At 32.2% G+C, this 19,045-nt stretch overlaps 1 protein-coding gene and 1 long non-coding RNA gene across 2 annotated transcripts in view; one reads left to right on the top strand and one right to left on the bottom strand.

The window, feature by feature from the left end:
• Positions 1–381, top strand: part of LOC129960639 (uncharacterized) — a 63,343-nt gene extending 62,962 nt beyond the window's left edge. The window contains exon 4 of the long non-coding RNA XR_008783645.1: positions 319–381. This is a non-coding gene — a long non-coding RNA (uncharacterized LOC129960639). The remainder of the gene's footprint in view (positions 1–318) is intronic.
• The window catches only part of LOC129960638 (zonadhesin-like), a 164,517-nt gene that overhangs the window by 55,024 nt on the left and 90,448 nt on the right, over positions 1–19,045 (bottom strand). Inside the window, exons 7-11 of the mRNA XM_056074187.1 lie at positions 10,350–10,562; positions 6,682–6,855; positions 4,258–4,431; positions 3,824–4,003; positions 1,303–1,476 (exon numbers count right to left, since the gene is read on the bottom strand). Of these exons, the coding sequence (XP_055930162.1) occupies positions 1,303–1,476; positions 3,824–4,003; positions 4,258–4,431; positions 6,682–6,855; positions 10,350–10,562 (915 nt within the window). The remainder of the gene's footprint in view (positions 1–1,302; positions 1,477–3,823; positions 4,004–4,257; positions 4,432–6,681; positions 6,856–10,349; positions 10,563–19,045) is intronic.

Below are 19,045 nucleotides of genomic sequence, written 5' to 3'. Positions count from 1 at the left end.
TAACTTAACATTTACTGCTGTGTTTGAGAGGCATATTTGATGAAATTTACAGAAAATAAAGTATGACTTTATATTCAATTCACTATGATTTACATATTAAAGCATGTCTGTTCTTTAGCATATCCATAGGTAATTAAAACTTGATTGTATATTCTGGTGACTATGATTTACATATTAAAATTTGTCTATTCTTCAGTTCATCCACAGACAGACAAAATCTTTATGAATATCTAAAAATGAATACAAGCCATAAGTAATTAAAGCAAGCTTTGTTAAATTTTTCTTTGATGTAATCGAAGCTTTTTGTCTATTTTTCAGATGTTATCCATGTGTACAACTAACTGAACTGAATAACAGAAGAAAAGCGAAAAAGAAATTTTGAGGAAAAGAGAAAATTGTATTTTAAGGAATTGCAGCCTGTATTCATTAACTCAGTTTAAATCGCTACAAAGTTATAAATGCAAAATATGTATTTATGAAATGATAAATTACGATCAAAGTATTTTGATTTATTTCCTCAGAAATATGACATCATTTCGGAAAAAACCTTATGTGATAAAAAAAAGGGAGAATTTCATTTTTAAAATCAACACTAAAAATTATATAAAAATTAGTTATTGAAAACTGAAACAACATTCAAAAGTATTTTTCTGTAGACCTGCTGAATTAATGCGTTAATGCATAAGGCTTTAACAGCATCTTCCAGTATATTAAATCCACAGTTTTGTCTTCCACTAAATTTTAACTCCAAGTCATTTTCCAGAGGTTTCGAAAACACAAATATATAAAAAAAATAATCACGAAACCAAAAGAACACATTCTCTTGATCTTTGAAGGTTTCAGTACTATTGTTTATGGATACATACAGTGATGATGATACTTGTTTGATTTATCTCATTTAATTCTATATTTCCTTTCCTTTAAAGTATTTTAATCAATTAAAGGCCACAAAAATAAATGACATAAATAAATATATTGAGTTTAAACAACTGATAGTCGATAACTGATACTTCATGGTGGTTAACTAAATCAATATGTAGAAGTCAACATAAATAATGATACAAGCAAAATTGGATTGCGATAGTAATATTATTTTGTTTATTAGTGAAAAACATAGGTAAATAGGCAATTTCGTAAAAAAGTGTCCAAGTTTTAAATTTTTAACTAGCAAGCAATACTTATCTGTTTTTGTTAAATGTTTGTATTCTGAATAACATCCCTTTATGTTCTCCCATATTAAAAAAAAAAATCTTCATTTTGTTTTGCTGGAAAGTTTAATGAATAAAATAGTCTCATACTTACCTACAGGACATTGTTGGGGTAGTATACATCTCCCATCTGGCCCTTTAACATATCCTGGCCTACATGCACAACCTCTTACACAGATATTTGGACAAGGTCTAGGGTTGGTATGATTGTGGCATGTCGCTGGACAAGGCGTTCCACATTCTTGAAATACTTCATTTTCTTTACAAACTTTAAAAAATTATTAAAAGAAGAAATATTTTCAGTTCAAGATGAATAAAATTTCAATGAAATATATTAAATGCAGAAAAAACTATAATATTATATTTAAAGATCACATCGTTTTTGACTGCATCAAATCAATGACTAGAATTTTCAGTCAAGAATAGTATTGGTTTAATTCAGTCAAAAATATTGTCTTTAATGATATTTTAGTGCTTATAAATAATGTAGCTACCATAATTGTGCAAATTACATTGTGCATACTCTGTGCAAATTAATATCGGAAAACTAATTATTACACATTTCAGACACTAACAGAGCTCATTTTTAATGAAAAATACTATATCTTCTTTTCAAAGGAATTTTCAGAGATTTTTATTCTATATTTTCATATGCTTTTCTTTTATTGCATACATTATTTTCTCAAATTCCATACATTATTTTATATGCAGTTTGAGTGAGTCACACACGTATTTTTCCCAATAAAAATGAACTGCATACGTAGATTGAAAACAGTTTTTTGAGATGATAAAAACCAACTTGTGAAAGTGAAAATAATGTCGATTTGAGAAAATCTATTTAAGTAAATCAACAAAACACATTTGTTTCATCTATTTTGAAATGTAATTTTCAAATAAAACCGAGCTCATGTATCAAAAATTGATACAATTTTACTTTAAAATAGGAAATCAATTTACTTCTTAAAATATTTCAATATATTATGTATCGATTAAAACTGAACAAAATTGAGGATCTTTTTAAAGACTGTATTACACTGAAATGTTTTTCATAGTTCATATATATGTCATGATATCAACGTACCTAAATGTATCTTACTCCTCTAATTAAATTACTGATGGAAAAAAATATTTAATAAAAGATACTAAACAGAATATTAGCAGACTAAGAGCAATTTTCAATTCCTTATCAGGGTAAATTAAATACATACTTTTAAGCAAAGAAAATAATCTAAATTTAAGATGTAAAAAATAATAAGTAATTTTGTAAATAATATGTCTGACAACATAAGTAATGTATCGAAAAAATTGAAAATTTTAATGCAGATAAACAGTTCTATTAAGAAATAATAACTCACAAAAACTTTTCATTCAATTACTTGGTAAAAAATAAACTAATTTTTCTTCTTTCTATCAGATTCATTGGCTGTTTTTTTTCTTTCTGTTTATTCAAGTGTAATTCTAGAGATTTTTGCATAGGTTTACAAATACAATGTTTTATATTCATCATATCCGAAATATATATAAAAAAAATGTTCTTTGTGTTATTACGATTGAATCTGAAACACCTTTTTCATAGAGAGAAAAAAGCAGATATAAGTAGATATATTATTCATAATTTCATTGATAATATTGATATATTATTTAAGCATATTCACATGATTAAATATATTATCTAATGATGTGAATAAATCCTATGCTCATGATGCAAAGAATTTTCTTCAGAATTTAGAGATTTCAAATAACTATTTACAGCATTATTTGCCACTTTGTCTGGTATTTATTTTAAACCCTTTAAAGCTTTCTTATAATTTCCATGTTCAGACATGTTTAGACAATCGTTTCAAAAAGGCAACTAGATAAGGTCAAAAAGATATTTCTCTCATTTTCATATCATGATACGGAAACAATTCCCCTTCTTTGCAGACTTTTATAACAATTTCAGTAGATGCAGGATGAAAATGTAACTTTCTATTGATAATACTTGTTTTTCTCTCGTAAATATCCTCAGAGCACTGTCTATTTTTTATGTATGATTTATTGAAAACTCTATCAAGTTTGAATGATTTTGAACTTTTTCTTCGGGTGAATGCTCCAGTATCAAAAATTTGACGGTTGCACAGTTTCTAATACTAATTAGTTCTATTTAGAATACAAGGTTTTTATTATTTTGTATATGTTGGTAGTTAATGTTGTAAACGTATCCGATATCTCCATGTCATTCTTTTCTTCACAATGAATATAAACACACCAATATATCCGTAATATTCAGTTGAATCTGAAATTACCGTAGATTCAATTACTATTCATGAGAATATCCGTAACTTGCCTTGCCTTTGTGTATTTTCTGTCATTAAAATCAATTTCCAGAAAGTTCTTATTCCATTTGAAATAGATACTTAAATGCTTTCATAAGTTCTTTTTTCAATAAAAGGGTCTTGTCGAATATGAGAATATTTAATTTATGTTTCATTGAAGTTTTGGAGCAATATTTCATGTTTTATAAAAAGGTAAACAAACTTTTGCAGAAGAATATTAGTCGTTCATCATCTTCATCGAGATCGTAACTTTTATACAGATCCTTTACATTAAAACATGCAATTCGAAGTTGTGTTTACCTGCAGGACAAGAAGTAGGTGGAATACAAGACCCATCAGGCCCTCTGATGAAACCAGGTTTGCAGAAGCATCCTGGTACACAGTGTCCAGGACAAGGAAGTGTTTGCGATGCTGTGAGGTTAGCACAGGAGACGGGACAAGCAGTGCCACATTTTTGAAATTCTTCATTTAAACCACAAACTGAAAAAAAAAAAAAATGAAGAGATCGCTAGAGAACTGAAGCAAAAAAATCCTCATTTGCTCAAGAATTTTACTTTAATATCTTTAAGAAGAGGAATGAGAGCAAATTGATGAAATTTTTATAGTTATTGAGGTTAACACTTAATTTGTACTAACTACTTAATTTATCAACAAAGGAAGATCAAAATATTTATGTACTGAAAAAAAAGGCTGTTCACTCAGCAATGGCGTTAAAATTAATGTGATTTTCTTACCCACTGGACAAAAAGCAGGGTTTATGCACTTTCCAGCTGGGTCTCTGACGAATCCAGGCTTACAGAAACATCCCCTTACGCAATCATGACTGCAAACAGATGTTCGGACTTGAGTTTCACAAGAAAGTGGGCATGCTGGACCGCACTGAAGGTACTCTTCATTTTCGCCACATTCTGAAAACGTTGAAGTAACAAAATCATTCTTTCATTTCCCATTAAATGACAGTTTAAATAAGTGTTTCACAAGTCAATAATATACGAAAAACAGTGTAGAAATATTACGACGGTGTGCACACAGAAATCGCATTTACTAAATAAAAACATTTCTGTTTTTCATTCCAGGAAATGCTGTTGATACATGCATACTTTAAAAAACCGAAACTCTCTTGGTCATACAAATTTCTCAGTAATTTATTTATTTTATTAAAATATTTGTAACAGAATTTCAATCTTAGATTGTCAATACTGATTATGCTGGTGTTTCTTTTTCTGGTTTCACATGTCGAAGTGATGTAGAAATTTGAAAAGTATAATACCATCTCAAATATTCACCATCATCATTTAAATGTTGTTCGAAATTCGTTTGTTGTAAACTAGGCTTTACATGGAAATGATATACTGGATTAAGACATCCAACTTTTCTTTTTCTTTCTTAAATTTGTTTATAGTTTATGACCCATCATTCAAAATGGCGTATGGCATTGGTTCAACAGATAATGCTAAGCTTTTGTTTTGTTTTCTATTCATTTTGCAAGCATGGAATTGGTTGCATTGCATGGTTACTTAATTCACATCTTGTAGGCATAATCAGTAACAATTTTTATTCTCTTTTTATGAATTAACTTTGTTTCTGCAGATCAAACTGTGGATTTTTATTGTTTTCTGAAGTATATAGATAGATTTATAGGCGACACTATTTAATAAATAGTGTCGCCTTCATTTGTAAGAACTAGCAGGGCATCCCTCAAAAAGCTAATATTTAAATCTTGGGCAATCATAGGTAGATCGCTGCATATTTCTTCATGATGAAACTGCTTTTGTTCACTTGGAATTAGTGGAAGACAACAATGGCGACAAATATTAAGTCATTTTTTTTTCAGCATGTATCAAAAAGATTTAAATATATTCTGTTATCAAATTCGTTATGGACTAAAGAAGTCAGATTTGAATTCTATAAAAACATTAAATTAATTAGTCTGGTTATGAAGAATAGGGAAGCGCAATTTTAGTTATAAAGTTTACCTTAAGATGATCGAACAATACAAGGAATGGACGCATCATTTTACAATTCTTTGCAGGCAGTTACATCGATGTTGTTAAAATGACATAGTTAACTCTCTTCATTCTCCCTTCAAAGTTATTATGAGGTCAATTGATGCTGCAATGAAATTATTCAAGTCAATATGGAATTTTGGCATTGATTCAGAGCTAAGTAAAAATCACTTTGATAATTTCTCCATGAGTAACTTGCTTTGAATATCCTAAATGTTCTCGTGTTAGGTAATTATAATTTTCAATTATTCGGCATTTTAAATCTTGTTCCAAATTGTGTTTATATATGATGAGAAGTATTGAAACATCAGGCCTGTAAAAAATAATTTGCCTGTGCAATTTCTATGTTCTACAAATGTCAAAACTAAACTCTTTAGCACATGTAGCCAAATTGTCAATTGTCGTCAATCTCGTCTTCTTCGTCTTTTTGGTTAATCTTTCATTCTCTCCTATGTTTCCTGTATCTTTTACAAAACACAATTGTATCGTGCTTCCTATTTTCGTTTCGATATCTTCCTACATTTTTATGAGCTTAGAAAAAATATTTCCAGTTAACTTAAACACCACCGCATTGAGTTTTAATTTGCATCAACAAGTGATCAATTTACAGCTACTACTTTTCCATATCTTTTATTCTGCTTTCATCATGGCCAAATTTTATCAAATCACAACTTCAAATGTGAGTGAAAATGTGATAGATTTTATAATAGTTAGGTAAAATAATTCTTTCATCTGCATTTTACCTTGTTCTCAAAATTTTTATATATATTTTTAAAGAATAGCATCTCCTTTCCTTGGTATCTGAAAACATTTAATACAGAATGTAATTAACGGTAAGTAGAGTAATTAATGATCTGTAATGGAAAATATGCTCTCATCTGTATTTTATGAAAAGAAGAGGATAATAAGCAAACTTTTGTATATGACACGGTAAATAATGTTTTTCTTTGTAATACTTCATGCAATCGGATTAATATGCGAGACATTTGCAATTCCTGGGACCCTTCATTCAATAATAATAAAGCATACATTTTCAGTGAAATTCAATATATTCAATTGATCTTTTGGAAATTTGGATTAATGGAAAATTTTTGAAAGCTTTATTCAGAACAATAATTTCATTTAGCATTTCGAATTATAATATTTTCTTACCTACAGGACATAGTTGAGGCTGAATACATGTTCCCTGAGGTCCTCTAATAAAGCCTCTTTTGCAAAAGCATCCTTTAACACACTGATGAGTGCACATAATTGATTTACCAAAGTTCTTACAAGTTTCAGGACATGCTGGCCCACAAACACTGTATTCTTCGTTCATTCCGCAAGCTGTGAAGAAAACATAGAAATAAAAATATCCTTTTTTTTTCTTAAAGCTCATATAAATTTTATCGTCATTGTTTTATTTTCGCATTATATTATGTCATGCCACACCTTACTGAATTCCTTAAATTTTAAATCTGAATATAGAATTACCTCGTATGAACGTTCATCGCAGATTAAGTGTAAGTGATAATTAATTGGTGATTAAGAGATAATTATTGGTAAGAATTAGTGATAATTATTGGTTCCCTTAGATTATGTAATAGTTAATGTAAGTGGTTTTCCACTATCCCTCATATCCATTCCCTCAGTTCTCAGTTTCTCAATTCTAGTCCCCATAAAGGTTTTTTTTAAAAGAACGCTTTTATTAGATGCTACACTGATAACAGCTTTTAAAATAGAAAATCTGGCGGTCAAAGCATAAATAGAAAAAGCTTTGGACTCCGATTTAAATGCTAAGTAAAGTGGAATTTGAAACATATCCTTAATATATCTTAAATTTAATGAATGCTGAAGAATGTTTTCTTTTGATATTCATTTAGGCTAAATTTCCTTTTTACATAGTTTTAGAACGTCTTGCGCTTTTACAATTTTTGCTCTAATCTTCAGATATTTGATAAAGACATTATTTTCTATATTACAGTATATAAAAAAAAGAGAACATTAAAATTTTCAACTTTGGAGTCTTTGATATATTCAATAACTCATTGTGAATTTCACAATTATGATATAAGTTTCCATAATATTTAAGATTTTTGTTATCAATTTTGGCAAATGCACCACCAGATGGTGTCTTTCACCTTGTATTAAGACTATGCATTAATAAAACGTATAATTGATGACTAAGTTCTATAAATAATAAATCTTGTGTTTTCATCGAAAACACTTGATGCAAATACAAAAACAAAATTTCATTCTTCTAGATCATCAAGGAGCGAGAGAAATAAAATTGATTACAAAATATCATGTTATAAATATGAAACTTGATAAGTTAAATAAAGACAGTAAAAAGAATATAAACTAAAAAGAAAGTTTATATATAAGGAAAAACTTGCTATTGAGACAATAGAAAGAAATTAAGAGTACAATTTCTGTTGTTAAATGTTTTATCTTAAAATATTATATTTAAAATATCTTTTTTAAATAAACTCATTTATTTCAATCGGATAATAAGACCGGATTTAAATACAAAGCGTTTGCAATATTTAAGATGTCGTGATTAAAACTTCCTTTTAAAATTGATTATTTGAAAGTAAATGTTTTAAAATTTCAGGTGAAAAGAAAAAATATATCATAACTTTATACATTTTTTCACCCGGATAATTACTAGGTAAGGGGTGTAGAGCATGTAGAAAGCAAAGTCCCAATCTTTAGAGATTAAATACATACTATTTATCCGAGAGGAAAAAATTAAATTAAAGTCTTGTATATATTAAATTGATCTATAAAATAATTGCCAATTTATAATATTATGAATTGGTAATTAATAATAATTGCCAATTTATTGCCCAATTATTGCTAAACATTATGATACATTAAATAGGCAAATTTAAAAACGAGCAAATTTGGAAAAAATATTTCCCATATTTTTAAAATTTGAGTGAAATTTTAATTTTTGGAATTACACTAAAGTACGTGCCTCAAAAAATCTCATAATCACAATGCCTCATAATGATTAACAAAAATTTCAAATCAATATCTGAATTATCTTTGAAAAATTTCGATTTGGTTGGAAAAAATGGCCCTCGAATAACCACTTTTCTATCAGCTAGAATTCACGGATCGAAAAATAATCATATTCTATAAATACTGTTCTTCGATTTAAAATAGTATTATAATGGTCGATTGTCAAAAAAGTGCGGAAATTTGAAATTGAAAATAATATTTCGTTTCCATTATTAAATCTGAATTCATTTTCCAATTACCGTTACACTCGTGAACTTTACTATATAATGTTTTTTGTGAATTTATGAATTCAATTTTCACCATCATAGTGGAGAAAGTCGCCACCATGAATCTTAAAAAGCGATTAATTCCAAGGAAAATCTTCGGCTATTATTGAATAATTTTTTCTAGGTATCATGCAAAAAAGAAATTTTAGTCATTCCAATAAGGTGACTTTTATTTGAACTAGCCATTTTTCAATTACAAAATATCCGAACTTGTAATGTTGCATTGCATGTCAGCAAAACAGCATTGTTTTATCTTGTTTTAATAGTTCAATATTGCTTGTTACATAATAACTTAAATTACTGAAATAATACGATAAATGAAAGAGAGAATAATAAAAAAATTAGCATTTTACAAGCCAAATCTATATAAAAAGACATTTTTAAGTCATATTTTCTATTCTAGTTTAAGAGTAAATAAAATTTAGCCCTTATCCCCGATGGCAATAATATTAATTTTTCTGAAAGAAAAGATGAACAAATTAAGAAAGGAAATAGCCAAATCAATGAAAAAACTAAGAAAAATAGTTCAAAAAATTATTAAAAAACAGTTTGAAAGAAAGAAAAAGATGACGCTGCCTTAGAATCAGTTTAAAACAAAACTTTGGGAAGACTGGACCTAGGCACTTGTCACCTAACATAATTGGAGACGATTAAATCAAACCTGTTATACAGCAAATGGCTAACCACTGATTTATATTGAATCATTGCTAGTGCGAATTTAAGCATTTTGATTCCCTAGAGAATGCGCATTATGAGACTTTTCTTATAATAAACTGGTGAATTTCAGTTTCACATTTTAACACAGTCAACGTCCAAATGGTTTATTTTAGTAATTTCGTGAAAATTTATATGTTTTCATTTATTTATTGTGACTCACGCCGGGACTGTATCCACGTTTGTGAATTAGGTAATTATGAAAGTAGGCCCTTGGTGTTTATATATACTATAACAATTAAGTGAATGTAACGAAACAGATAGGAAATTGAACACTTGATAAACTACTTGACGAAGTGTTAATATTATCGTAATATTCCATAATTAATAGATTTGTATTTTTAAAAAGCATATTCATTTCGCTATTAGATTAATACAATTTTTTAATCAATCACTATGCGATCCCTCTAAACGCAGCAGCTCTGGGCAGCTGTTTAGTTTGCGAATGCAGAAATACAACACTGGTTTTTATCAAAGCATTGAATAAATTGCATCATTTAAGTGCCGCAATGATGATGCTATATAAACATCATAATAACATTTTAAATTTTCATTTTTTTAAATAACCTGATGCAACGCAATATTTTTGTATTTATCGCTATAATTTGAAAATTTGTCTTTCAAAAGTTTCCATTTATTATAGTATATGATAACATGTGTTGTACAAAGGAAACACGTAACTTGTTGAATATAATGACTAAATCATATAAAAGCAGTTATTACACCTCTTGCAATATAATCTAAGTTGATATACATTTTTTAAATTCTGGAAATTTGGTACAAAAATAATTACTATGACCAAGAAATAATTATTGTTATATTTTCATTGCTTACTTTGAGGGCATTCAGATGGAAGGATGCAAGCACCATCTCCTCTTCGCACGAGACCTAGTTTGCAAAAGCACCCCGAGCGACAGTCAGCTCCGCAGCGTACTCTAGAGTCGTTGTAATTTTCACAGGTCGTTTTACAGGTTGGTATACAAATATAATATTGTTGATTTACAGGACATTTCTCCCTACAGGATCTGCAGTTCCTAGAGTCAACGGCTGAAAAATAGCAACTTTTAACAGAGTGAATAAAACAATCATTTATGATACAAACAGAAAGCATTGTCTAATATTTTTTGAACTTACAAATAAAATATAATGTTTTAGCTACGAAATAATAAATCCTATATTGTGCAATTACAACCATATTTGACTTTTACGATAGGAAAAATTAAAAGTCTTTGTTCTATTTGCCAGACTAATACGAATATATTATTAATAAATTGTGATTGTGAAAAGGTTTTATCTAAACTAGTCATGCGTAGTGAAAAATATCCAAGTAGCTTTCATGTTAGTCCACGACATCATATTCTGGATATCATTAAGGTTACAGAGCATCAGGCAAAATACAAAAACATTATCTAATAAACAATGAAATGGCGGCAATGGCTCCAGAGCGGGAATTTTTAGTTATAGTAATGTGAAGTGTTAGTAGTATCTATAATGTGATAAAATTTCAATAATATAAACGTAAACTAAATAATTCTTCGGGTCGTTCACTTGCCCTGGTCTACTCTATTTGCATGCATATGATAATGGTTATAATAATAAAATATAAAAATGCCATTATACATTTTTTGCATGATAAAATTTGATAAACCCAAAGAATTTCTATGCAAGCAAAGTTTAGTTACGAAAATTTGGCTTAAGCGAATTTAGGTTTAAAAAATGTTTATTTGAGTCTTTGTCCTTTATCTGAGACTTTATTTCTACAAATAATATAAGTGAATATACAATAATCTATGTATCTGTCTGTCTTTTTAGCTCATTACAGGTCAGACCATTATACTTAGAGCTACCAAATCGTGCACAAACATATGTTGAAGGATGGAAATGTGCACTTAAAGAGACTCTTAGAATTTTGATCCGACTTTTAATCGATTTTAGTATTTTTCCGAGATACCTTCCAAAAATAATATCGAAAAAAAAAAGGTTTTTTTACATTGTCTTAAAATTTAAAAATGTAGGTTTTCTACAACATCAGTTTAAATTTTCTTATCTTAACAAATATTTAAAAAATCAAATATGCTTTCCAATTAGGCTTTCATTCTTGTAATGAAATTAATCTCGAATTTTTCATCAAATCTTTAAATTGTATGTTTTCTTTGAAATAATTTATCTTCAGTCTTCAATGCTTCGATCGCTGATATTGATTTCAAAACAGGTTATTTTTAATGATGTCAATTTTATGACTGCCATTTTGCTCTTTATTTCAATAATTTTTTTAAAAAAATTAATTATCACATAAAATTTTCTTCCTTTCTTTTGTTATAATAAAATTAAATTCATGTTTAGAGTTTTCAAGAAAATACACTTATATGCATACACACACATTATATATATATATATATATATAATAAAAATATTAATTAATTATATATATAAAATAGAATTTAAATGTTAATTAATTTCCTAATTCTTATCTTAAATCTGCCCATGTTAACTTCATTCTAAAATTTTCTCTTATTACCTGATCTAGCTTCCGCTTTTTATTTAATTATTTTTAACACAGGCTTAACAAAATAACTGACTCCATTGTACCCAAATCAGGAAGAAGGGACACTTATCCTTAAAATCCTTAACGCTTACACATACCTTTCAAAGATGCCTAAGTCGACACGTGACAAAGAAATCCCTATCAAAATCTCTTAGTAAAATAACTGAAGGGAAAAAAATTCTGCCACTTTGCTCTTGTATCGCGATGTAAAAGGACGTCATTTTATCATCGCTTCCTTGTGCAAAAATTATTCTTCTCGGGGTGAAATAAATCGAACTTAAAATTTCAAAAGTTTCTTCTTTTCGGCCACAAATCTGCAAAATTATGTACATATTTCATTATTTGAAATGTAAGTTGTAGCTTTTGTTGATTTAAGCATTTTTTTTTTTTTTTTTTTTACTTTAAACGAGATGTAATTCAAAAATTTTGACTTTAGTTTTCACATTTTCAATTTTAATTTAAAATCTTTAATTCATCTTTTTACTTCCTGCAGTATAAACTTAGTAAATATTTTTTCATACATATGAAATAATTAGTTTAAATTTTCACTTTTTAATTAGCTAATTAAAGAGTGACAACTGGGATTCAATCCTACGTGATAAATGTACAAATTAATCTTCATTAAATCCTTTATTTCTTAGAGAGTGTAACAACTGCGCCATCTGGCGAAAAATAATAGTCTGCCGCTATCGAGTGAAAATTTCAAGTTCGGGGAGCAAGAAGAGAACGCGATCGACGTTGGGAAATAGTCCACCATTAGAGTTTCTTATAACATATTTTACTCGGATTCCTTGTCGATGCTTATCTTAGAGCTATAATAAATTTAACTGAATTTCTGTGCTTGTATCTGTGAGTCTTGCCCGTATGTGTATATCCAGAATAAGAAGAAAAAAAGCTTATGGTTGGCGACTGGCATTCTTCAATGAATTGAGCAATTCATTAAATTCATAGCAAGAATCATTCTGCCTAATCCTAGTGGGTGTTGATGTTGATGTTGGTTGAGATTTATTGGCGCAAGAGCCATGTTTTGGCTAAAACTGCGCCAGACATACGATTAAAATATTTTCCATAACAATTTAAAAGCGTTATAAGAATTAAGTTGATCTGACCAATGTTTTTAAATTCCACATGTAAATTTAAAAAGTAAAACAAAAACTGGAACAGAGACGATTTAAAAGGCAATAAAAACTAAATAGAATTATAAAAACCAATGGTTTTTAAGAAGCGAAAAATATTTTTGTGGGGATATTCACCCACTAAGTCTAGAAGTGTTAATGATAATGGCGAAGAAAACAAATGATTGCGATGATGATTAAAGGAGGGACATTGTATTAAAATGTGTAAAACAGTGAAGTCTACACGGCATGTCGGACATTTCGGTGCTTTATCTCCAAACAACAAATGTTTATGGGTAAAACGGGTGTGCCCTATGCGAAGACGAGTCAGTTTTACATCAATCTCTCGCATAGGTAGAGCAGGCCACAAATTAACAGAAGTTTTTATTGAATGAAGCTTATTATGGACCTGTGTATCCCAGTCATTCTGCCATAACTGATTAATAAAATAAGAGAATGCTCTCTTCGCATCCGTATATACAAGAGATTGTTGCAGAAACAAAGAAGCTTCTTTTGCAGCTTTATCCGCCAACTCATTTCCAAAGACACCAACATGGCTAGGAACCCAACAGAAAATTATATTAAAACCATTATTATTAAGCGTATGTAGAGAGGATAAAATATCAACAGCAACCGGGTGAATTCGGTTGCTAAAATTAGAAAGGGTTTTCAAGGCACTCATGCTATCAGAGTATATACAAAATTTACGCTGGGTAGAAACTCTAATCTGCTGAAGTGCACAAAAAATGGCTGTTAATTCAGCAGTAAAGACTGAACAAGAGTTATGCAGGCGATGACTGTGAATAGTAGATCCAAAAACTATTCCACAGCCAACATGTTCATCTGCTTTTGAACCATCGGTGTAAATAGGTGTGTAGGAATGATAATGGTTGCGATGAGAATTAAAAATTTGCTGAAAAACAATCGGAGCTGTTGTGGATTTGTCAAAGCCAGAAAAAGGATTCAAGAAGGAAAAAACTGGTATATCCCAAGGTGGAAAAACCGAAGGGTCAGAAGTTTGTAAAGTAACGTTGCTCAGGTTCGATTCGTGTACAATGCCTTTGATTCTCTCACTGAAAGGTAGTATGTGAGAAGGGCGAGCTTCATAAAGTCTACGGAGGGAAGCAGGAAATTGAATATGAGAACTCGGATGTTGTGGGACACAAAGTGTTCGAAAATAGTATTGAATAGAGATTTTCTTTCTGCGTAATTCGAGCGGTAACTGATGGCATAAAACATAAAGGCTCTTCACAGGTGAAGTGCGGAAAGCACCAGAGCAAATTCTTAGAGCTGCATGATGAATAGTATCTAACCTGTGTAAAACAGAAGATCTGGCAGAACCATAAACCATACATGCATAATCCATCCGAGATAAAATAACAGCATTGTAGATACGAAGAAGGGATGCGCGATCAGCACCCCAAGATGTACAGGAAAGCACCTTAAGGATATTTAATGACTTTTCACACTTCTTCCGTAATTGCAAGATATGCGGGAGGAAAGTGAGTTTCCTGTCGAAAACCACTCCCAAAAACCGCACTTCGTCAACAACAGGAATAATAATATTTCTTATTGACAGGATAGGGTCAAGATGAATGCTCCTTTTTCTACAGAAATGAACACACTTGCTCTTTTCAGCTGAAAGTTTATGTCCATTGTCATCGCACCAACTCAACAATTTGTTGATAGCATTTTGTAATTGCCGTTCAATTAAGTGCATGTTACTCCCTTGACAAGATATCTGCAAATCATCGACATATAAAGTTCCGTTGACAGATGGTGGCAAAATATTTAAAATTTCACTAAAATGCAGGATAAAAAGTGTTACGCTGAGGACACTTCCTTGCGGAACACCCTCAGCCTGAATAAAAGCATCAGAATAAAAATTTCCCAATCGTACTCGAAACGTACGAGTCGACAAGAAACGTTCAATAAAAATTGGGAGGTTTCCTTTAAAACCCAAGTCGAAAAGTGTTTTTAAAATTCCATAACGCCAAGTACGGTCATATGCCTTTTCTATGTCAAAGAAAATGGAGACAAGGTGATTTCTACGGACAAACGCGTTACGAATTTGGGTTTCTATTTGAACAATGTTATCAATAGTTGAACGTCCTTTACGAAAACCACTTTGTTGGGGCGGAATGCAAGCTTTCTTCTCCAATTCAAAGACAAGTCGGGCATTGACCATACGCTCAAGTGTCTTACAAAGGACACTAGTTAGAGCAATCGGTCTGTAATTCAGAGGGTTAACAGGGTCTTTGCCCGGTTTCAGGATGGGAATCACAAAAGCTTCTTGCCACTGGTATGGGAAATTTTGCTCACTCCAAACTCTGTTAAACAGATATAGGAGATTGGAGAGCGATACCTCATCTAAGTGGCGAAGCATATTATAAGTGATACCATCTGGGCCAGGGCTGGTATCATGAGCTTGAGATAAAGCTGAAATTAATTCAATCATCTTGAACTCACAGTTGTACGGAACAGGTTTTCGAGTATGAAATTTCAAAGACTGTTTTTCCGCGCGATTCTTAGTTGCTATGAATGAAGAACTATAGCAATCAATTGAGGAATTTTGTGCAAATGTCTGCCCAAAAATATTAACGATATCCAATGGAGCAGAGTGAGTCGTACTTCCAGTTTTAAGAACAGGAAAAGAAAATTCCTGATAGACTCCATTTGCTGCCTTTACCTTCTTCCACAACTGTTTACTTGTAGTACAAGATGTAATCGAAGATACATATTTTCTCCAGGAATCCCTCTGACTTTGACGACGAATGCGACGAGCAATGGCTTTGGCACGTTTGAATGCGATGAGATTTTCTGTGGTGGGGTACCTTCGGAAGATGTTCCACAGCTTTTTCTGCTGTTTGTGGCTGTCACGACAGGCTTCATTCCACCAGGGTTTTCGGAATTTCCGTAAGCGTGGTGAAGTTTTAGGAATTGTTTTTTCAGCGGCACTAATTAAACATTTAATGACGTTTCGTACTGCTTCCGTGATGCATGTAGTATTGACCATAGACTTTGTAATTTTTGCCAATTGTCTGAAAGTCTCCCAATCCGCTCGCTGGAATAGATAACGCTGTGGCAGACAGGTTCCACAGCCTCTATCAGCATGCGAGACAATTAGAGGAAAATGATCACTATTATGAAGATCATCCCCAACTTTCAAATTCAAAAATGGTAATAGCTCGGGGGAACATATGGCCAAATCGAGATTATGGAAGGTACGTGTGGGTTCATGGAAATACGTTTTATCATCCTTATTGAGCAGACAGAGACAGTTATCAGTTAAAAACTGTTCAATCTGTCGCCCACGAATGTTTGTATTTCCTGAACCCCACAAGGAACTATGTGCATTGAAATCTCCAATGATCAAAAATGGTGTTGGAAGCTGGTCCACCAAGTTGTTAAGTGCTTGTAAGTTAATGACATCATGAGGTGGTAAGTAGATACTACAGACTGTAACCAGTGTTCTGATATGAACTTGTACAGCCACAGCCTGTAGAGGTGTATGTAAATTTAACGGTGTGCTTGGGTATAGATTTGATGTCAAAATACAGACACCTCCAGAATTGTGCACTCCGGTGCCTGCATCTTTCCGAACACAATTATAGCCTCGTAGTTTTAATGGAATGTTGGGTGTCAAGAAGGTCTCTTGAACACCAAAACAAACAGGATGAAAGGTGTTGATAATGGTCTTCATGTCCTGAAGTTTGGACCGAATGCCGCGACAATTCCACGAAAGGAAGGTACCCATTAAGAGAGATGTGTCACAGAATTATAAGGAGCAACAGTAGGAGTTGCAGAAACGTCGCAACTCATATCAAAATCACCCTCATCTTCCGATGGGTGCAGTTTAAGGTCGGGACTATTACGTTTACCACCGAATACGGACGTCAAGTCCTTATGTGCTAAACCTTGTGCCGCTAGTCCCAAAGCGACAGAATTTTTTCTAATAGATTTCTTAAGTTTCGCAGATAGATCTTTCTGCGTTTGGCCACGCTTTGCAAGTTTTAATTTCATTGACTTTTGAGGTCTAGATTTGGTTTGAGGTTTTACTTGTTTGTCAGTGTCAGAAGCACTGTTTATGGATTGTTCTGTATCCGATTCAGAGGTTTTCTTTCCTGCTTTGACAGATTTCGTACAACTGGGACATGTACAATTTGCACAAAAAGATTTTTGGACAGCAGACGCATAACTTACACCAGGCGTAGGCGTTTGTATTGCGATTTTCCGCCTAGCCTCAGGATATGAGATGTTTTCCTTGATTTTAATTGTTGTTATTTTCTTTTCTAAGATCCAACGTTCACACGATCGAGAGAAGGATGTATGATTTCCCCCGCAGTTCACGCACTTTTCTTGTGCGGTACACTGCTGGCTATCATGTTCTTTTCCTGCACAGCGGGCGCAAGTGAGGGTCCCGCGGCAGTTCGCCTTCGAGTGGCCAAAACGCTGGCAATTAAAACACCTCAGGGGATTAGGTATGTATGGTCTGACAGGTCGCCTTATATATCCCACATATATAAATTCAGGTAATTTTGGCGACTTAAAAGTTAAGATATGGTGTTTTGTCTCAATTATATTGCCGTCTCTCCGGATGGTAATGCGGCGGACATCTGTGACACCTTGAGACTTCAATTCCTTTGTAATTAAGTCTACAGGAAAATTCAGTATTTCACCACAAGTTATGACACCCTTAGATATATTTAGCGAGTGGTGAGGGCTGACACTGACAGGTATTGTAGATAACGCTTTCAATTTTTGAATTTGCTGGGCTTGCTTTCGGGAATTTACCTCGACAAGCAAGTCACCAGAACGCATCTTGCGAATAGATGTAATGTCACCAACAGTTGCAGCGATAGCCTTTTGCACTAAAAATGGCGAAACGGTTTCAAACGTTTCATTATTTTCGGAAATACGTTTGATGACGAAAAACTTATCAAAATGGTTTTCAAAATTGACTTGTTGAGGAATAATGTGACGCCCACTAAAGGGACCTTTCTTGGGAGGAGCCATATGATATTGAAGGAGATTCGGGCCCGACGGCACCGCCCACCACGGAGCCCTACAAGGGAAGGCAATTACCGGCTCTGGTCTTTTCCAGCCTCGGCATACACCTCAGTGCTAGCCGGAACCTATACGCTGGGAGTTACCCCCGGGGACAGTGACCACCCTTAACGCCAAGCCCAAGGAGTAACCCCTTCGCTTGATCCCTAGCAGACTAGCCACTCGGGTGACCATCTACCAGCCGATTGATGCACAGGGGACCACAGTACACCACCCGTCTTTCAAATGGGTCGCCACGCACGGCCAACACGTGGGACATTGGCTGTCCATGAGAAGCAAGAAGCAAACAGAGTGGCGACAGCTTCTCATGGAGAGCTCCCTCGCTTGCCGTCGAGGGAAAGAAAAAACAAAGGCGACAGCAGAAGGCGCAGAGGAGAGTAAACCTAAAGGGAGTAAAGATCCCTGGGTACCTCGGGATTGGGACACCCGTACTCACCTATAGTAGGTGAGCCCCTGAGGGGCTAATCCTAGTGGGACGCAAAGGTGTAAATCATTGGACGCAAAGCATTTAATACATTTTCATTCCGCGGATGAATCAAATTTTAGTCAAGATCCTGAAACATTTCTTATTATATTGCATTTCTTTATAGCAACTCACCAAAAAGATTTAAATTCCAAATCTTGTTAAAAATCAACACTGGTAATAAAATGAGGGAACCTGTTCGTTGCCAAAGATGCATATTAATTGGTTAAGTTTATTTTGAATTGTTGATGATAAAACATTTCATTCATAAACTGAAATATTTCATTTTTTTTAATAATGTAAAAAATAAGCAATTGTTCAAATGACTAAATGTCACAGA

Source organism: Argiope bruennichi, chromosome X2 (assembly GCF_947563725.1).
Source record: "Argiope bruennichi chromosome X2, qqArgBrue1.1, whole genome shotgun sequence".
Taxonomy (NCBI): Eukaryota; Metazoa; Arthropoda; class Arachnida; order Araneae; family Araneidae; genus Argiope; species Argiope bruennichi.
Note: the sequence above shows the minus strand (reverse complement) of the source record. Positions and strands in the feature narration are given on the sequence as shown.